The 21,920-nt window shown below is 40.9% G+C and overlaps 1 protein-coding gene across 9 annotated transcripts in view; it reads left to right on the plus strand.

Moving 5' to 3' along the window:
* PLCE1 (phospholipase C epsilon 1) overlaps nt 1-17,828 on the plus strand; it is a 125,938-nt gene extending 108,110 nt beyond the window's left edge. For all 9 annotated transcript variants that reach the window (XM_083614024.1, XM_083614023.1, XM_083614020.1 and 6 more), the window contains 12 exons: nt 313-430; nt 2,223-2,354; nt 4,470-4,763; nt 6,076-6,239; nt 6,750-7,011; nt 8,839-8,957; nt 11,086-11,214; nt 12,080-12,289; nt 13,347-13,508; nt 14,065-14,283; nt 14,780-14,980; nt 16,637-17,828. In XM_083614024.1, the coding sequence (XP_083470150.1) occupies nt 313-430; nt 2,223-2,354; nt 4,470-4,763; nt 6,076-6,239; nt 6,750-7,011; nt 8,839-8,957; nt 11,086-11,214; nt 12,080-12,289; nt 13,347-13,508; nt 14,065-14,283; nt 14,780-14,959 (1,989 nt within the window). In that variant the 3' untranslated portion in view covers nt 14,960-14,980; nt 16,637-17,828. The remainder of the gene's footprint in view (nt 1-312; nt 431-2,222; nt 2,355-4,469; nt 4,764-6,075; nt 6,240-6,749; nt 7,012-8,838; nt 8,958-11,085; nt 11,215-12,079; nt 12,290-13,346; nt 13,509-14,064; nt 14,284-14,779; nt 14,981-16,636) is intronic.
* Nucleotides 17,829-21,920: the final 4,092 nt, after the last annotated feature.

The raw sequence follows: 21,920 nt of genomic DNA on the forward strand, positions 1-21,920 counted from the left end.
ATGTGAGAAGGGAACTGTAGGATCAGACAGATTGTCCTGTTCCACTAAGATAATTTCATCCTGTTTCCGGCTCCTAAGAGGTTAGAGGCAGTAGTGTTCCTAATCTCTCCCTGCTGGCCTGTGGAAAGTAGATTTAGAGGAAGGGGTGGTGGCTGAATGTGGGGAAGGAGAAATGTTAAAAGATTGGGGACATCTATAAATGCAAATTAACAGTGTTCTACCATATAAGTGATGTTGCTCATGATTAAACTGCATTGTGCACATATATTAAATATCATGAAATGCTTTCTTTTTTCACTTGATGATATATAGGTTTATGACATGGAATTAGGGGAAGAATTTTATCTTTCTCAAAATAAAAAAGAAAGCAGACAAATAGCACCAGAATTGTCAGATCTTGTCATCTACTGCCAAGCTGTGAAATTTCCTGGTAAGTTACACTGGCCTTAATTATTACCTGTTCCGAAACAAGCTATGACCAAGGGAAAAAACCTGGGTTCTAGCTTCCCATTTTATGGCAGCTGAGAACTAGCTTTGATTCTGAGTGTTTTCTCCCAAGAGAGGTGTCTTGATAGGAATAAGGAATGGCCTGTGGGAAATCAAACTCCATTTATCTCTTACACACACCCCTAATCATTTCTGTGCAGGTTGGACTACAGTCTGATTAGGGAACCGAAAGAGTGGGTTACATTGGGATAGGAGCACAAACAGTAAATTGGATGGAGCAAGTATAGACAGTGTGTCAAGAACCAACCATACTACAGTGGATTGGTTATAGGAAAAACCCATGGCAAGAAGGAAGAATTGATTTGCACAAGTACTAGAGAAACACAGTGGTACCTCGAGTTACAAACGCCTCAGGTTACAAACGCTTCAGGTTACAAACTCCGCTAACCTGGAAGAGTTACCTCGAGTTCAGAACTTTGCCCCAGGAAGAGAACGGAAATTGTGTGCCGGCGGCGCAGCAGCAGCAAGAGGCCCCATTAGCAAAAGCACGCCTCTAGTTAAGAACAGTTTCAGGTTAAGAACGGAGCTCCATTAAGAATTAACGAATTAAGTTCGTAACTAGAGGTACCATTGTAGGTAGAACAGACATGTCTTGATTTTGTTATATGAAGGAAGAGTGGCGGGGGCAGCGCACCACCCCCGGCACCATTGGGGAGGGTACCATCATGGCTGCCCCCCCGGACATGCGCTGTGCACCCCCCCACGCTGGGTGCCACGCCCCTGGGGTACACGTCACCCCCCCACGGGCGGCATGCCACACCCCTGGGACACGCGCCAGCCATGACCCCGCCTGCTCTCTGCTCCCAGTGCCGGAGCATGCAGCTTCGCCACTGTGGAGGAATGAAATACTCCATTATTTAGCTGCTGTGTTATAGTGAAATGCTGCGTAAGGCTTATAAGCGGCAATTTTTCTTCCTACTGTAATGCATTTTTGTCCATTTTCTTTTCATTGGAGAAGTTGATCCCAGCATAAGCATATTGATAAATAGGTATTTCTGCTGACTATATTTGTGTACAGCCTGTTTCACACATGCATGTCCTTACACAGTTGCAGTTCCGTGGGCAGGGTTACTTGCATATGGTGCGGTGGGGATGAAAGCACAAGGTCACCTGTCGTCTTGTTTCAGAAATAAATCCGACACAATTGCTGTTCATACACGCTTGGGTCCAAAGATACCCCTGTGAGTGGGAAGGCTTTTCCCATCATGCGAAGTTTTCAACGATTTGCCCTTCCTCCTGCTGCCTCCCCTTGCTGTATTCAGTTCTATTGTAGAAGGTCCGCAAGGGAGGAGGGGAATGAGAAAGTCCATTTCCACAAGTCAAACTCTTGGAAGTTGGGACCCCAGCCCCGGTGTTCTCTTGCCCTAATCAAGATTCCTGTGTTGCTCCAAGACACAAGCAAGGCGGTTCATACACAAACACAATTTTTCAGCTTGCAAACAGAAGGGAATGAGAAAGCTCTTGAAAGCGAGGGAGCTTAGTGTTTGCGTTGAAGCTCACATGCCTTTGAGAGACATCCATACTGGAACATTGGTGTACGATTTTATACGTCGTCTTGTCTACGTATGCAGTACAAACTAGCGTTTTCCTGCATAAGACATTAGCATTAGATTATAAAGCCTTCAGAATAAACTGAATTTTTTTTAAAGGGGGGGGGAATCATGCCCACTCGCTTGTGTTTTTCAGTTCATTTATTTTATTTTGTATGGAATTAGGTCTGTCAACTCTAAATCCATCTGGCTCTAGCAGAGGAAAGGAAAGAAAGAGCAGGAAGTCCATTTTTGGCAACAATCCTGGAAGGCTGAGCCCAGGGGAGCCAGCAATGCTTGCCAAAGCATCTGGAAAAGGTAAAGTCAGCATCTTCCTTTACCAATCACAGGGACTGACTGTGTAATCCAACACATATAGCAGACCTACTAGTTAAAGATGAAACGTATTGCTCTGCACATGCAGCACTCAGGGTTTGAAATAATTTTCCATTAGCAGTGCAACAATTACAATGACCTCACTGTAAATAAAAGACCTACTGTAAAGTAATAAACTGTTGGGACAGGGTTTAATTGCAAGAAATATAAATATAATCATTTAAATGTAATTTAAATTTTACTAATTGGCAAACCATTTTTCTTTTTTGTAAATAAATTTCTATTGATTTTTACAGTTTTAACTTCAACAATTATTCTTCTTGAAAAAGAAAACAGAAACAAACACACGCACAAAATATAAATATAAACAGAAATATAAGACATTAACACTTTTTTCAATATATAAACATCATCTCTTTCTTTTTGGAGGTTCTTTAACATCTTTAACCATTTCCGTTTCTGGTTCAGTGAATGTATACATTTTCTGCATAATTATAATTAAACATCTTATTCTTATTCTCATTATTTTATCAATATTTAACTGGTTACCACCAAACCTTAATATCCCAACTCAAATTTCCTTTCTTTATCTCATTTTTAACTGCTTGCAAATGTTTAATCAAAGCCTGCCAATGTTTCTACTTGTTTACGGTATTTTTGTACATATACAATAAATGTTTCCCATTCTTTTTTAAATTTCTCATTATCATTGTCTCCAAGCTTTTCTGTGAGTTTAGCCATTTCAGCATAGTCCATCAATTTCAGTTGTGATTTCTGAGTAAAGGGGAGTGATATTCTCCATTTAGTTCCATTTAGTTCTCCATTTAGTTAATAGAAAAGCAAGATAGATGTTGCCCTTCATCACTTTTAAGGTGTTTCCCCCCCCCCCAACTTTTCAGGAAAGGAATGGTAAAATGAAAAGATTTCAATTGCCAAAGAAAGAAGCTAATGTTTTATATGAAAAGCGTGGTGCAGTCATAACTCTACCAATCCCTTAACCATGATGAAAAAACTGGTAGTGTGCTGTGAACTCTGGACTCCTGTATTCTCCCCTCCATTTCTTCTAGTCTGAATTCCTCTTTTACATTGTCTCCGTTTGCATATAATGCTAAGCCAAACCATGGTCTAGCATGAACACACAAGCACGACGACTCCCAGAGAAATGCTCCTCCTATAGTCCAGTTGCTGCTGCTACTAGCAAAGCCATGGTTTGGCTTTGCATGCTGTTAAAATCCAGGCTTGCAGTTTCTCTCACTCCAGACAATGGAGTCATCATGTCTACACTAACACCTACCACGTTTTTCAAATCCATTACAAATTAAGTGGGAGGACCTCATTAACATTGACCATGGTCAATGTTACACTGAACTGTGTTTAAGGCAAACAGAGTGGTATATTTGCGCTAGGTAGGAGGTAAGAGTGGAATAGGAATTCTGCAATCCCACAGCCCGCTCCAAATTTCTAAATCACGGTTCAGAAATTTGCAACTTCACATCTGTCTGAATTCTGTGTCTGCACTGAGATTTGTTCATTATTGCACTGCTTTAATTTTTTGAGTATGCATGTGCAGGTTTATTTATTTTAAATTATTAGGTTTATATTACACCTTCCTTTCACCATTGAACTCAGGGCAGCTTATATGGGGTTTTCAGAAAACCTTGCCTCCAGACCTGCTTAGCTTCCACAAGGTTGCTGCACTATTCCTTCAGATCATGTTGTTAGGAGCATGGTAGTTACCTTCTACTAAAACTTACCTCATTACTGTTACCAATATATAGGAATGAAAAAAAAAATCTTTTTTTTCGAAGTTAAGTCACAGAGAAGAAAACTAGACCTCCTGTTGTAGTTTATTTGAAGATCTGCAGTATTTCCAAATTATGAAGCCATGGCTCTTGTTTTTAAACTGGGTTTTCCTCTGAGGAACAGAATTCCCTGCAGAGAAGTCTTTAGAGTTCTGGTGATGCATAAGATTTCCTTACTATTGTGGCCATGTATGCATTTGTTTCCTATTAGTATATTCTTCTTGGGGATGAGGGGAAGACAAGGTGGTGTTACCAGAATGTGCACCTGTAACTTCTACTTGTATTTGTTTTTTAGGTGCCTTTGATAGCGCACGGCAGATCTGGGAAGAGCCCTTTTCACCTGCTCTTAGCCCAACAACTTCTCTCAGTTCTATAATAAGGACACCTAGGTGTTACCATATCTCCTCTTTGAATGAAAATGCTGCCAAGCGCTTGTGCAGGCGATATTCTCAGAAGCTGATACAACATACCACCTGCCAGCTGCTGAGGACATACCCGGCCGCTACTCGCATTGACTCATCCAATCCTCATCCCCTTCTGTTCTGGTTACATGGGGTACAGCTGGTGGCACTCAACTACCAAACGGACGGTAGGGGCACACTCATTCCTTTAAAAAGATATGTGCGCTTGAAACATTACAAGAAAACCATTCCCTTTTTGGTTGTATCTTGCATTTCCTTGCTTGGCGTCTTTATAGATGTAAAATGAATATATGTTGGAGGTACTCAAGTTTCACAGAAATAATGGTGGCTTCAAACAATGCCACATGCATCCACACAAATGCACGCGTCATTCTGTAACCCCAAACAAATAATAATAATTTATTATTTATACCCCGCCCATCTGGCTGAGTTTCCCCAGCCACTCTGGGCAGCTCCCAATCGAGTGTTAAAAACAATACAGCATTAAATATTAAAAACTTCCCTAAACAGGGCTGCCTTCAGATGTCTTTTAAAGATAAGATAGCTGCTTATTTCCTTGACATCTGATGGGAGGGCGTTCCACAGGGCGGGCGCCACTACCGAGAAGGCCCTCTGTCTGGTTCCCTGTAACCTCACTTCTCGCAATGAGGGAACCGCCAGAAGGCCCTTGGAGCTGGACCTCAGTGTCCGGGCTGAACGATGGGGGTGGAGATGCTCCCTTCAGGTATACAGGACTGATGTTTCTAGATTTTGGAGTGGCCATTGCTGGTTTTAGATACTGTCATTTCTATATTGTGTATCACTGCAGTTTCTTGGCCATGTGAGTGATAATAAGCTGGTTCACCCATAACACTAGGCCAAATGTGGCTTAGTGCAAACACGTTTGTTTGTGAGTGCCCAGAGAACAGATTGTGCCTACTGCATTCCTTCCTCAGTCCTCTTGCTGCTGTGAGCTAAGCCATGGTTTGGCTTCATGTGTTATCCAAAACTGGACTTGTATTTTGTCTTGCCTCGGACAAACCATGTGCTGCTACCAGTGGGTTTGCAGCTTGTGGTTTGCCTGAAGGAGACAAACCAGGAGCCCAAATTCAGATGGTATGTTAAGCCAAACTTCTGCTTAGCTCACAGCAGCAGCAGCAGGACTGGTGGAGGAATGCAGCAACAGCAATCTCCTTTTTGGGAATGCTTGCATGCTTTCACTAAGCCATGGTTTTGCTTGATGTTATTGCGAAAAACCTAATTGTGCGAAAGAGCCCTTTAACTGCATAGTAATCTGTTTTTGTGAACTATTTCTATTTCTTCAAAGCTCTTATAGTTTGATTAGTTTTTCAGTTTTACCGTTGCCTTTTGGCAATTAATTGAAGCCAACTGTACATGCTGAGAATGAAACGGCACATTTGTTCACCATGTTCTTTTAAAAATGCATTATCTTACAATCAAGTCTTAGCAATGTTAACACTTTGAATGCTTTACCTATAGATCTCCCTCTTCACCTAAATGCAGCAATGTTTGAAGCAAATGGTGGCTGTGGGTATGTTATGAAGCCACCTGTTTTGTGGGATAAGAACTGTCCAATGTATCAACACTTTTGCCCTTTAGAACGAGATTTGGACAATATGGAGCCAGCTATTTATTCACTGACAGTAAGTGAAAACTCATATTAATCTTTTAATAAGCCTAACACAACCAGTTAACTCTATACATGACATAATTTTAATATGTGTCTTCTAATTATTATTACTGGTATTGCTAGTAAGATAGCTACAATTAAATGTGGGACCAAGGAGAGGGAAGGAGACGATCATCAGTTGTTACAAAACTTTCAACTTGATGCAGCACAGAAAGTGCATGTCAGTTTTTAGACGCATATTTTTGGATTTGATGCAGGGTGGGGGACATCTGGCCTCAAAGAGTGTGGCAGTTTTCCACTTGGGTCCTTGCCCAGAAGCAGCTGCTGTTCTGCATAAGAATAAGCAAGTAGCAATTACAAGACTGCCATTTCAGTTTTAGTTATGTATATTACTACTTATTGTTACTTCTGAAACCAGTTTTTAATTAATTTGTTCTTTAAAGCCTAAGCACTCTTCAGTCTGAGAGAGTTGATTAAAACAACAACAAGAACCCTGTTTTCATTCTGGGCCTTTGTTTTTCAGATTGTGTCTGGACAGAATGTTTGTCCTAGCAACAGCACAGGAAGCCCCTGCATCGAAGTTGATGTGCTTGGGATTCCACTGGATAGCTGCCATTTCCGCACTAAGCCCATTCATCGCAATACTCTCAACCCCATGTGGAATGAACAGTTCCTTTTCCGGATTCACTTTGAAGATCTAGTCTTCCTTCGTTTTGCAGTTGTTGAAAACAATTCTTCAGCTGTGATGGCTCAAAGAATCATTCCGCTGAAGGCTTTAAAAAGAGGTAAATTGAAGTTTGTATGCAGGGCCCAGACAGAGCTGCTGAGTACTGAGGGCTGTGATACACAACAAACATTTTTGCATGTAGGACTGACCACACATTGTGGTTAGGAAAACTAGTGTGTGCATCATCTGAGTAACTGTTAACTGCAGCACTCCCTCCTTTGCTCCTGCCTTCCTACAGCGGGGAAACAAACCACTGAGTGACTTGCTTATGTGCGAACCAATGTGTGTGGTTTGTTTTTTCCGCAAGCAAACCACAGTCAGAAGCCCAGGTTTGTTCTTGGTATCCTGCTCATAGTTCAGTTTGTTTGATAGAAGCAACCCAACAAGTGCTGGATCATATATGATGCTTAACCAGCTGCTCTGGTGTTTTGTTTCCTCGCTCTAGGAAGAGAGGGGTGAAGCTGGGGCTGCTTTGGCTGCATGCATGCACAACTTGCTAAAACTGACTCTTATTTAAATCATTTATTTCATAAAATTTATATATGGGTTGATTGTAAAAAAAAAAAACCCTTCAAAGCAGTTTACAAAAGGATAAAACAAGAAAATGAGGGGGGAAATCATAGCCAGTACTTTAAAACATTCAAAAGTTAAAATACTAAAACAGATTAAAAATTAACTCAACTTTCTAAGCATCTTAATGTATGATGTTTAAAAATTATGTTGGGTTTTGTTTTCTTAATAATTGCCTACACCTCAGAAAGAGGTGCCAGGATCTATTATGGTTTTCCAATGTGTTTCTGTAAGTCTCAAGACACATACCTTAACTCAGACCTTCAGGAGAGCCTAATTGTTTCTAGGTCAGATACACTAGCGCTATGTTTTACTGCTCTAAGATGATAGTCGAAAGCATTGATTGAGGTTGTAAATTACTTTTATTAAATGTCCTGTTTTAACTATTATTTGTGTGCGCTGCCCTGAGGTTCTAACAGATGGAACAGGTGGTTAAGGAAATGAACCCACACCCCTGCTTCAGCAGAAGTGTATTGTTTAAAAAAGAGACCTTCAGCACTAGTGTTTTAGGAGGGACACGGTGTGTTTGTGAATGGACTTCTCAGACTCCAGGCTTTTCTGGTATTACACCTGTTGGTGTATGTGTATAGACAGAACATGCTGAACCTCAGTAAGTGTATGTTGAAATCTTAGCTAACAGGCAATTAGTTCCAAAATATCCTAACAGCTGCCGCTTGTCATCTTTCACCAGACCTTTGTGCAAGTGGACCCTCTACAGCACAGGCAGGTGTCTACAATATTTGTGCAATCTTTAGGCAAGTTTTAGCATGTCCAAATAAATATGTATATAAGCTGGTATCCATCTCAAAATTTTCAGTGAAGCAGTGGCCATTTTAAATACCTTGGTGCTTCTGTAATGTAAGGGGGCAAATGTCTTATGAAGGTAAATCACTCAAAAGAAATTTAATAGACCAGAAGACCTGTGTTTATATATTTCAGTTTTTCGCCCACCTAATACAGCATGTTTTGAGCAGGTTGATAGTACATTCCAGCAAGCAGGCCCTATATGCTACTTGAGTTCTCACAGAAACTTCTATCGTAGCCCTCAATGTGGCTTGGGGAGCTGTGTTTCAAAACAAAATAGCGCAATGTCCTGGTATGCACTCACAAGCCCTTGTCTACTCGCAGAGCTTCTCTGGAGTGTAGCCAATAGATATTTTATGAAAGAGGAAATGACAAGCATCCTTACACTTCAGGGACAGTTAAGTGGCTACTATTACATTTGTCTCTGCAATGTACGTAACCTATGAACATGTAGTCTATTTGACTGGTTTATTCTCCCACCTCCCAATTTTGTGTTACTATCTTGTTTAAGGATACAGGCATCTGCAGCTACGAAGCCTACACAATGAAGCACTAGAAATCTCGAGTTTGTTTATTAACAGTCGAAGAATGGAAGAGAATCCTTCTGGAAACATGGTGCCTGCTTCTTTGGTAATTTATTTCTAATAGATTTGTCAGCATGCTCTCCTGGTCAATGTAGAAGATTCTTCCAGGAAAACAAAGGATGCCTTTGGTTCCTGCATTGTGAGAAATGAGAATGCTCTGGTGGGGGGGAGCAGCATCTCCTGAGGGACAGCGTCCATGTAAATCAGACTACAGTGCTGAATTTCCATTTGTCTTTGAATGCTCAATAATGTTGCACCGATTGAGTAAAAGCTATCAGAATAAATCAACATGCTACCTGTACTGTGCTTCTTCAGGATGACAGCAGCACAGGAGCTGAATATAGTTGTACAGCTATAGTATAAGCATAAGAATAGATCTCAATGCAGGATATCATTCAGATAAGCAAGTCCAAAACCCACAAGAGATGGAAATGAACTTGCTGCATTTCTCACCCCCATGCTCCCTTCTGTTCTTTTGGCTCGGAGCAAAAGCTGGATTTACAGTGCTCTGACTGGCCAGTCTTTACGTCAGTCAGGAAGCCCCTCCTTGTTTTCGAGAGGGCCTGGTTCAATGTCAGTCACAGAGGAAACTCCTCCTCCCGGGAATACCCTCTAGCTCTACAATTCTATGATGCGATGATCAGTTCAGGAACAATGGTGGGGGAACCAGAGCTGTACAGCCACCCCTTTTTTCAGGTATATTTATATTCAGCTTTAGGCTTCATATTTATTTATTCTGTCGAGTGTAATAAACCTTTGTAAGCTTAACTTGAAATTTATGTTTAAAGAACAGTGGATTCCACTGTTGTCAGGTTGGACAGTTGTACTCATTATGATGTCTGCTTGATAGTTAAGGGCTCAGTTATGGGCAAAGACACACAAATGCAGCTTTGCAATGGCACGAGCCCAATGGACATCTCTTCCCTCTGTGAAGTGACCCATCATCTGCACACTGCATTGGCCTAGACTGCCAGGTCTGTAAGTGCCTCCCCTACAGTCGGACCACTGTTGCTATCCTTTATGGAGCTACAGCCCCAAAGTTACTTGACTCCTAGCAGCTGTTACGCCATTGAATCCTCTTTTGGTTTTCCCTACTTGCACATCTGCAAGGTTGGAACATGCCTTCATTCTCCACTTTAATTCAAGTAAGTTAATGAAAACATGAAAGAGCTGGACCAGACATTGTGACCTGTGGAACACTACAAGGTAACCTCTGAACTGGCAGTATGATGGTGAGCCGTCTTCTGAATGGGGTTTAGTCCAGCCTACAAGACCATATTCTCGTTGACACACATATCCTGTGCTTTCTTAAAAGGATGTTCTTTGCAACACCCCTGGCTGAAATCTAGCTATAGCAGGTGTGTTCTGTTTAATCCCAATGTTTCCTCTTCAGCAAAAAAAAGTGAGAAATGCAGTCTAGCAAAGGAAAGTACTTATAAGTTCAGTTCAGTTCAGTTGAAGAGTTCAGCATATTCTTTTATTCTAACGGTGAAATCAATGGGCTTTAGTTAAGCATAACTTTGTCTGGATCATGACACAAGTTCTTACGGAAACTCCAATGACTGTGGTCTGTCTGTTTTCCTCTAGCCCTTACTGTTAAGCAGACAATTCTATTTGTTTATCTCCTGTCTCCTGGAACCTTGCCAGTTCTCCATGAGTTATCGATACGAGAAATTTATTCAGCTCTACTAATTTGAATTAATTAAGTTTATTTAGCTGTTCTGTCCTTTGTTCATCCTCATTTATTTTTATTACTGCTACTGAGTTATCGCTTATTTTATTTATATAGACAAAACCAAAGTAGCTGTTGTGTATCTCGGTCTACCTTTTGCCCACTCTTTCTCCGTTCAGTAGTACATTGTGTCCAGCACATTGTTTCAGAAGCTTGGCGCAGAGGCTTACCCTCAAGCTTTTCCTGGCTGTGTCTTTAAATTGATATTATTTGAAGACAGGCTATTAGACCACAAGGAAGCTAGCTAATGGCCATCTGTGATCATTTTTCATAACTTATTTCAGTTCAAAGTTTTCTGCATCCATTTGCCATCTTTCTTTTTCTTCCTACTGTTTCAGATATCCTGTGGCCATGTTTGTGGTGGATGAACTTGTTACTTATTGCATTGATTAAATCATGAAATAGTCAATAAGTATTAAAGATACGTGTTTATTTTAAACAGCGCTTCAGTACTGCAGAGAGGAGAGAGGCTGCAGTGTACAAAGTCACTATACACGGAGTTCCAGGACCAGAGCCTTTCACGCTTTTTACGATAAGGCAAGGAACCACAGCAGCTCAGCTTCTGCATCAAGTAAGCCTGCACTTTTGAGATGTTCAGGACTCAAATCTTTAGTAACCAACCATGTGCTGTGTAACTCGCTCCCTAAGATTTCTGTTGGATTTGAGCAGCCTAAGCCCCAAAATAACTAAGCCCAATTTACTGATATGGAGACATGCAAAAGCTTACTGACAAACACAGATCCTATCCTAACTTCCTTAGTTACTGGAGCTTTGCAGGCAAAGAGGCTTGTTTGTTGCCAAAAACATTTGTAATGCTGAAACAGTGGAGCTAAAGCATTTCAGGTACAGAATGATCCAGATCCCACAAGCACAGGCTGAAAGTGAATTGCACTGACAGTCATAAAGCTTTTGCTGTTATTATTATGAAGTTTTGCTTGGACAGCATGTTCTGTATTAGAAATATGTCTATTAAGGAGGAAGGGGGCTGCTTTCTGAACGATGGGCCAAGCTGGTTGCCCTTGTCATAGGGGCCAGGCTTTTCTGCATAATGTCTTTTTCTCAAACATCATTGAAATGCAGAAGAAAAGTTAAAAGGGCTAAGTTCATGAGTGGAAAAACCTCCAGCTGATTATCTCAGCGGAGGCTGTTTTCCAGCAGTGGGAAAATGCTCTACTGTCTTGGGAATTTGAATAAACTGTCTGGCAAGCCAAGCTGGACAGAAATAAGATTAAACAGCAGTTGCCTCTGCTGAAATAGTCAGCTACCCAGATAGTACATAGCCCCAGGAAAGACATTTTGAATGGCTAGCAATACAGCAAAAGCATATTTTGTACACAAGATAAATTGATCATAAAGGGTTTTTTGTTGTCAACACAATCAGCTCACTGAACATGCAACCTTCTGCCATTCTAATTATTAACATGTTTTTGCTTTAGATTTTGGCGACTACAAAAGGTATTGGACAGTATCCCACAGACTATTTTTTGATGGAGGAGAAATGCTTTATATCTAAAGAAAGAAATGAGTACAGGAAGCCACCATTCCAAAGAGTGCTCAGTCCGGAGGAAGAGATTGTCCAGCTTTTGAACAGCTGGTTCCCAGAAGAAGGCTACGTCGGAAGAATTATCTTTAAAACCCGCGAGGAAGTGAGTCTATTTGCCTTGACATATATTGCTTGCTGATAGTATCAAGAGGGTGACAAAAAGAACATATTCATTGCTTGGCTTCCTGGAACTTGTTCTTGTTGACATAGAGCATTAGGAAAGGAAGTAATACAGAAAAGCCCAGCAGTGTTTAATGGTGTATTATTATTTTTTTACAACGCACCACTGAAAAGATGGCTTGTTGAAACACTTAAATACATGAACTCATCCTAAGGGCAATTATTTTACATTATTTATTTATAGGTAGATCTATACAGTAAACTTTACGTATGCTTAATTAGGAAAGACGATGTATAGAAAGGGATCAGCAGCAGCAGGGGGAAAAAAGCCCTGTGAATAGTTGCACATATTTGTGCTAGCATTGGTGCTTAGGCGTGATGAATTTTGACTGGACTGTGCCCAAAGTGCCATCAAAGCTTGATTAAACAACTGAGATTTATCCTAATTACCGTATTTTTTGCTCTATAAGGCTCACTTTTTCCCTCCTAAAAAGTAAGGGGAAATATGTGTGCATCTTGTGAGTGAATGCAGGCTGCGCAGCGATCCCAGAAGCCAGAACAGCAAGAGGGATCACTCAAGCGCAACATGCCACTGCCCAGCTGATTATGCTTTCTGGTGGCATACTGGTTGTGTAGTAAGAGCCATCGCAACATAGGCAGACTACAGTGAGGATCAGGCCATCCCACATAAACCACTCCCTCTGTGCAGGTGTGTTTAAACAACAATAGGCCTTCTGAATTTTCTCATTTGGACAGCATAGGGAAGAAGAGTATGCTTTTCATTGACACAATTGGGAAGAAAGAGAAAAGTCCCTCCAGTTATTTTAGCACTCATGCAACTAGGTGCACAACTGCCATTCCCTTGCTATCAAAGCTTGATTCTTCTTGCTTTTTCACAACATACTAAATCTGAAAACAAGGAATGAATACCATCATTTTAGTTTTCGAAGAAGCTACCTCCACATTTCCTTAAGCAACAGGTCTCCTTTTCAGAGCCAGGAAAATCTATATTTTTGCATGTTTTTGATGTTTTTCTATAGAACTTAAACAACAGAAATCTTTTTCTGGAGGAGAAAGATGATGCAACTGCTAGCTCTGAGGATGACAGCTTTTTTGTTCAAGTTCATGACGTTTCCCCAGAGCAACCTCGTACAGTCATCAAAGCATCTCGCTTCAGTACAGCCCAGGATGTCATCCAACAGGTAGGATGTCCTAATTCATTTTCCCCTCACTTGCTGAGAGTTACACCTGTCTCTTGCAGAAAGAACAGCAGAATATCATGTCAAAAAGATTGTGCCTACTGGCTGTCATTGCTAACACACTTCTGCCCACAGGACTAGGTTTTAAATGTGTTTTGGCCTGTAAATGATTTAGGTTAGACCAGGGGTCAGCAAACTTTTTCAGCAGGGGGCCGGTTCACTGTCCCTGAGACCTTGTGGGGGGGCCGGACTATATTGGGGGGCGGGCGAATGAACGAATTCCTATGCCCCACAAATAACACAGAGATGCATTTTAAATAAAAGCACATATTCTACTCGTGTAAAAAACAACATGCTGATTCCTGCACCGTCCATGGGCCAGATTGAGAAGGCAATTGGGCCACATCCAGCCCCTAGTTTGCCTACCCATGGGTTAGACAAAATGTACATCCAGCAAATGAATGATTTATCCCTTCTGTTTGCGCAAGGTGAGATCTGCCTTAGAAGTGAATGGTAACTAAACAGCATTTGGTTTTGCATTTTAATTTTATTTTAACAGACTTTATGCAAGGCTAAGTATTCCTACAGTATTCTGAACCACCCCAACCCAAGTGATTATGTTCTCTTGGAGGAAGTGACAAAGGAGGCTGCAAACAAGAAGTCTTCTACACCCAAAATGTCTCGGAGGATCCTTGCCGACCAAGAGTGTGTGTTTCAGGCTCAAAACAGGTGGAAGGGAGCTGGGAAATTTATCCTTAAGCTTAAAGAACAAGTCCAAGTAAGTAAATTGTTCTACTAAATTTGTATAAACTTTGCTGTTCTATAAAGCTCTGCAAATTTAGAAAATGAACATACTATCATCTCTAGCAAAAATGGCAAAAGGAGTTTTATATTCATTCTATGGGCAGAAGATTCATAACAAATCCTTTAAATTGGCATTTAATAGCTTTGGATTATCAAGACATTTGTTAGAATTGAAGGCAACTCAACTTGCATTTTCAATTCCTTTTTTAAGCATTCTTCAGGATGTGGTTGAATATTCAGCTCATTCTGTGGAAGTTTACCCATGAGAAAGTTTCACTATTGAAGGAAAGGGGGAGGGGAGGTAGGGCAAAGTCACCATGTGGTGACATTTTCCTGCCATAAATGATATAATAGAGGATTGACACGGAACTGTTCTTTTGTGCAGAACTGTTCACCCCACAAGCCAAGCTAACACTGACAATGTTTTTGCAACTTGGTCATTTTGGTTCCCTGGCTTTTTCTTTTCATAGGCAGGCCGAGATGATAAAAGAAAAGGTATTTCATTTGCTAATGAGTTTAAGAAATTAACTAAATCAAGTAAGCAGTACAGGGGCTTTATAACCACATCTCTACAAACGTCTTCAGAGGGTCTGCAAAGTAAAGATGACAAGACTGCATGCAGTTTGACTTACAGCGACACGATGGAATAACCTTCAGAGATTTGTATTCAGGTAGGACATATTGGCAGTGATCTAAATAACATAGTGTACTTATATACCATTTAAACTACATAAGCATTGCTAAGCTTGCAATAACCCAAGTAATAAACTCCTGATAATTTTTTTTAAACGCTGAGAAGCCTTCCTTAAAATAGCCTTGTCTTTTATAATCAGTGATGAAGTAGGGGAATGGTTTAGTTAACAAATTAAGTGATAACACAGATTTCCCTTTCATTTTTGCTGTTCCAGCTAGATACCCTGTAAGAGAGAAGGGAAAAAACTGGTAGACTTTTATTGCCATCGAGTTAAATTTAGGATGCATCCAGATGGCAACTTCTCACGCTCCCAGCTGAGCATAATCCCCAAAAACGGCTTTTCCAGACAATCAGAATATAGAGCAGTCTACGTGTGCTTGCTTCTAATTTGTTGCATGGGATCAAGATACTTTCCATTGAGCAAGTGCTTCTGGTTCAAGGACAGATCTGCCTGTGTACAGTGTAGTTGTGATTGTCACAGGAACTTTACTGTGCAGGTCACCATGGTTGGTGAGTTTCCTACACCTGTAACAGTAGCATCTTGTACCACCAATGCTGTTTAATAGGTTTACTTGTAGAGGAGCTGAAAGATGGTTTATTGTGAACAAGCTGTACTGGCGCAGGCTGCTTCAAAGTTCCCATGGCACTTTCCCCCCCACTTCTGGTGCTTGGTGAATAAAGCAAGCAGGGCTGCCTTCTTCAAACACAGGCTTGTGGTTTATTTCCTCTAAACAAGCAATAATTGTTAACCTTGGTTTGTTTCTTCCATGAGCAATAAGGGAAAAGCAAACAATGAACCTAGGTTTGGAAGATGCAGAGTTGGGAACTTTTGAGCAGTGTGCATTATTCACACTAAACCATCATGTTAGGCTATCTTTAATGTGACATTAAAATGGGGCAACCAGATATGAAATCTATGAGAGGTTCTCTTTCCTGTTAATCAGTAATTCCAAGGAAATGCTATTTGCTGAACTACCGTATTTTTCACTCTGTAGGACGCACTTTTTCCCCTCCAAAAATGAAGGGGAAATGTGTGTGCGTCCTATGGGGCGAATGCAGGCTTTCGCTGAAGCCTGGAGAGCGAGAGGCGTCGGTGCTCACCGACTCCTCTCGCTCTCCAGGCAGCTATCCGCAAGCCTTTGGAGCGCGGCGGGAGTTCCTGCCGGGCTCAGAAGGCTTGCTGATAGCAGCAATCTCTGGGACTGAAGGCGAGGTTGCACGCAACCTTGCTGCCGCTCCCGGACCCATTCTGGGGGCTGGGGTTGGGGGAAGCTCGGGCTTCCCCCGCCCCAGCCCTGCGGCTAAAGAAGAAGCCAAGACAGCCAGCGGGATGGATCCCACTCGCTGTCTTGGCTTCTTTGCTCTTTGGGGCTGGGGGGGGGAAATATTTTTTTTTCTTTCTTTCCCCCCCTAAAAACTAGGTGCGCCCTATGGAGCGAAAAATACGGTAATTTAATGACAACAGCATAAGAGCTTCCCATTAAGGGGAGAAATTTAAGCAATAGAACCTCAGTACTTGCCTTTTGCTAGATTTTGTTCATTCAACATATGGCAGCAGTATTTAAGTGATTAATTGCTCAAAATCTTTTTTAAAAATGTATTTAAACCTCTCTGCATTTCCTCCTGATTCTAGGAAATTACAAAGGCCTTAAATACAAGAGACAAAAGCTGCAGTGAAGTTGATAGAAAAGGACGATGGATTCACTCCCTCAGCTTCTTTGCGCAGTCTTGCTTTGGGAGGAGATAGGGGGTGTAACTGGAACGTGTCTAAATAAGAGACAAACCTTCGTACAGTGGAGCAAGTCACTGCTAAGGAACTGGCTGGCCCAGCTGAATCTCTGCTACCAGTGCAGGTGCAATCTAGTTGCTGCTTCTGCTGGCAAGAGCCAAGTCTGTGAACAGTGGAGGAAGTTATGTTTTTGAGGCTTTGGAAGAATACCCTGGAAGCATTGGAGACTGTTCCTCCTTTTGTCTTCATATTCACTACCTTTGGACAAGAGGGAAAGTAAGCACCTTATATTGTCCATTGCAAGCAGAAATCTGCCTTTTTAGAAAAAAATAATTTAATTAGGCATCTTAAGGGAAAATGAAAGTTGAGGATGTTCTGTAGTGTGTTACATAACAATAATGCACTTTTTAAAAGCAGCTTCTAAACACACTTTTAGGTGGTTGTAGGCAGATAAAAAGTACATTGTAATTCATAGATTTCAGTATGGTGAATATAAAAGTTATGATTTGTCAGTGTACAGCTGTAAGTATACCTATTTTAATAGCGATACTGATTAGGAGCAACATTTCTTCATGCAATTTATTCTAGTTTTTGTTTTTTTAAAAAATGATTATTTATTTTAATATTCTAAGGTATGTGCCACTGTATAATGTATTTATCATGCCTTGCTTTACAGAAAATTATATGTATCTCTGTTTAGAGAAGATAAGCATTATAATGAGAAGTACATTCAGGAAACATAATCTGTATGTTCACTATCAATTCACTATTATAAAGGTGTTTTGAGAGAAATTAACAGCTTGAAGTTTTTTTCTATCTGAATTGTTAACGTCAAATATATATTCACTCTTACCATAGCTGGCAGCCTTATTTAAGAAATTTAAACCTAAAGCATACTAGTGTGTTCATTTTCAGTATAAACCTTGCAATCTCTGTTTACATAAAAGTATTTGTAAAGATTTGTATATGTTTGCAAAACCATGGGCTTTTGTTGTTTTTATAAGGCCGTTAGCACCGGCTGTAACTTCCCTTCCTTTGTTAACAATACAATTAAAGCAATTTAATATTACCCATATAAAGCATGCAAGAACTGAAATTGTAACTGGTTTGACTGTCTTTTGATAATGATAGTACAAATTTTAAACTGTTCAAAAACAGGCTTTGTGGAACCTACATCAACACACCTGCTGTTCACCAGGATCATATTGTGAGAGTAAATCAAGAAAAGAGCCTGTTCAGTTAACTGAAGTTCAAAGCAAAATGCTGAAAAACAATTTGAACCTGAATGGAATGCAGAGTCATAATCAGATTGGATGTTCTACAAAGCTTAATACTCATGGCTTGCAAAATGTAGCCATTCACCTCTAATCCCCACAAGGCCCCTTCACCTCAAAGCAGCAGCCAGTAGGAAGCTAACATTAAGGAAAGCCAATTTAACTCCAAAAGTTTTAAAAAATTAGCTAAGGGGGAAGGAAGGTCAGGACTTAAATTCAGAAAAGGCTATTGTTTGTTTATGTTTAGTCATAGGGCTTGGTAGAGGAATCATTTGTTATAAACAGAAAATAAACACAGCTGTATGTACATAGTGCCCTCCAGAGGCAGGACTCTAGATTGCAATTGTCTTGATCGGTCCCCACATGCCAGGGGTGGGCAGAACAACTAATGCAACTTCTGTGTTTCTACAGTGAGCAAGTTTCTTAACCCAGCCTTCTCTATCCTCCCTCCAGGCAGGCAAAGAGGCCCGGACAGGTAACATTTGTCTCCCATCCCCGCTGTAAGCAGGTCATCTATCTCTTAGCCAAGAAAATTATGATGTTTTGATTACCACACTTTAAAAATGCCACAGTAACACTCATTTACCTTCTCACAGAAAAAGCCAGGAGTAAGCTCCAAGTTCCTACACCTCCTCCCCCCCCCCCCCCGGAGGCTGGGAAATTCCTAATATAGAACTCTACTACATCACCAAGTGTGCCACATAACCCCCTACATCCTAGAGGACAAAACAAAACAATGGCTGCACATGGCAATAGACACAATCAGAAACACCCCCACCACAGTGTGCCCATTCCGTCGAAAAAAACTAAAGAAAATTCCCACAATGCTAAGCAGGTTCACACTTGAAGCACAGAAGGAAAAAGCAGGTGAACAGTCCAAACCCCATCCCCACTAATTCTCCTGACCCACCACGCAGCCCAAAGCTCCCGAACAGAAACTTGGCAAGCCAAAGGCTTATACTGCCACAACAATGGCAAACCCATACCAACACAAGTAGTATAAGATAAAACTAGGGGACACCCAAATACCCTGGCTGACCCATCACCAACAACACATAGTCTTAAATAACCCAGTAATCAAAGCAGCAGCCACTAGGCCTCTGACCACCTTTGAGAAACTTCTGTTGACAAGAGAGGGACACAGCAAGGTGATGGTATACGCAATATACAAAATACTATTCCAAGATCCGACAAAATCCCTCACCAAAATCAAAGACTAATGGGAACATGGTATAGGTTGCAAAATCCTACCCAATGGTCTAAACCACTCTTTATAAATGGTACTTAACACCTCGGAAGCTGGTGCCGATACGCCAAGGAACCTCAAATAAATGCTGGAGAGATTGTATCACTACAGGCAAATACCTCCATGTGTGATGAGAATGCCCCCAAATCCAAACCTTTTGGACATCAAGTCCCACAAGAAACCTGGAAAATAACAAAACCAAGGCAACAATGCACACTCACATTACGAAGAACTCATAAGCCACTTACTCTCAGCAGCTAGGAGTGTCATAACTAGACACTGGTGGGATCTGTCAGGAGTGAACATGGACCACTGGAACCAAACTGTTTAGCTTTTCTAGTAGGGCAGTTTCCCAATCAACAAACTGACACTAACACGGGGACAAACAAAAGAAGATGCTTTCACCTCGGTATGGCTCCCTTTTATTACATATACAGCCCAGCAAGACAACATAAACCCCCCAATAGCATACAAATCAATATGGCTAACTTCACTGAACAACCCCTTACAACCTCACACACACAAGCAAAACTCACTGTAATCAACTGAATGCAACCAACCATGCTCTGGGCTCTGCAACCTCTCACACTGCCAAAACACACTAAGCAAAAGAACGAGATCATTCTCCCCTCTTCTCTCCCTCCCTCCAATTCATCCCCCCCCCCCCGCAACCTCACAATATGTATTACAATAGTGTCTTACACTGAATGTAACTGACCTATATAAAGGACTCTTAGGAACTGAGAACAGGACCGTATGTACCCTTGTTGTCTATGAAAATCCTTCAATAAAGACAATTTTTTAAAAAAGCCTCAGTAAATGGAACACAGTGCAATGGAACACACATATGACTTCTACACACCAATGGAACACACATATGACTTCTACACACCAACTTGAGTTCATAGCATTTAGACAAGCTCTAAAGCCACGGCTTGCCAGAAAAACTATGCCTCTGAAAACAGCAGACAGACCTAAACAGTCAATGTGAGATGTTTAACAGGAAGTCCCATACATTTAAATTTGAAGCTACATGTTATATAAGGTCCTTTAGAGAGGAGGTGGTGGAATAAATCAAATTTAATCATAGAACTCCTTATGGATGACTAAGAAGGGTCTCTGGCTACCTGGAGAATTTGAAAAGGTGTTGCTTTTACTTTTTATTTACTTTGCACACATTGTGCTTCTATTAGGAACATGATGGAAACTAGAGCCAAAAATCCCATCTAGAAATGCTTGGATAGCAGTACAGCCACCAATGTAAAAATCTGCTCCCAGGTGTTTAGAAAAAAACCCAAGAATTATATGTACATCATATTTTTGATCCCCACCATCACCTTCCACTTGTCTGTGGTACAGTGGCAATTTTTTGGGGTGTGACCAATACGGAGCAGTTGTTGTCAGTATTCCTACCTCCAGCAACAGTGAATTACTATCACAAGAGTACTGCCATCTAAACAAGGTGTCTCAATAAGTTAGTAAACATGGACTTCAATAGTTACATTCAAGCACAGCAATCTAAACCCCTGATCTGCTGTACTGAAGGGAGTGTGGATGAAACAGAGGTGACCTACCTGCATTTCCCAAATGATGAGACTGCACTATGTCTACCTGGATGTAAGCCCCAGAAAGTTCAATAGAACTTGCTCTCAGGTAAGTGTGTAGTCTAGGATTGCAGGCTGACACTCAAATTGAGACCTAGATCACCAATATAACAAATGAAGAGCCAAAAGTTGTCAAACTTCTTTCAGCTACAATACAGTGCAACCATAAAACATTTGTACTGAATAGCAAAATATTTCCAGTTATCTGCACATTTCACCACTAGCAAATAAGGAGGGCAGAATGCTTACTTGCTCATTGCTCTTATGCAGGTCAACAACTAGAAAGAAAATGAAGATTAGTTCATAAAGCAATACCAACCCATTAGTAGGAAGAGAGAAAGAGGATGTGCAGAACAAAATGCTTACGTACCTTATCCATCTCTCACTACTCCTTTTGATGCTTGAAACAGATGCACTGTGTTCACACTGCAGCAGGAAAATACTAACTTGGTCGACAATTTAGGGCAAAACTACACATTACACCTAGCTGGGTGCATTTTTTATTTTTCAGTGGGAAGCAGCCTCGGGACACAAAATTTAAAGGAAGAAATGGCAGTATTACAGAAAATGTTTCCCTGCTAAAAAGTTGGGTTTTTTTCCATCAGCAGGAGTAGGGAGGGAGATTTGAAGCAGGAAAATAGCTGACGGAAAATAGTTAAGCGGCCTTCCTTGGCCCACGACTTCCCCACTTAACATTTAGCCCACATGTCATTTAAAAAGAAAAAAAGCATCAGGGCAGTTGTTTATAATGTCTGGTTGGGCACTTAGGCCATGCACAGAAATTTTTGGTAGATGCTATGATGAATCCCCATTTGCTTTTGTGATACTAGGCCCAAAACAGTAAGAGTAACCTTATAACTGTACAAACTATTGTGGTGTGGGGAATCTCAATGTAGGGGGAGAGGGGCTAAATGTTAATTGCAGTCACTTTCTCATAGCCCATTTAATAGAGACATTAAATTAAAAAATAAACATAAAACGGTGGGATTGTGCTTTGTGGGAGTGGATATCCACGCACCACTGTTTTTCAACAGATAACAACAGAACGATTGGCCTAAAAAAAA

The sequence above is a fragment of the Podarcis filfolensis genome (assembly GCF_964270895.1).
Source record: "Podarcis filfolensis genome assembly, chromosome: 5".
Taxonomy (NCBI): Eukaryota; Metazoa; Chordata; class Lepidosauria; order Squamata; family Lacertidae; genus Podarcis; species Podarcis filfolensis.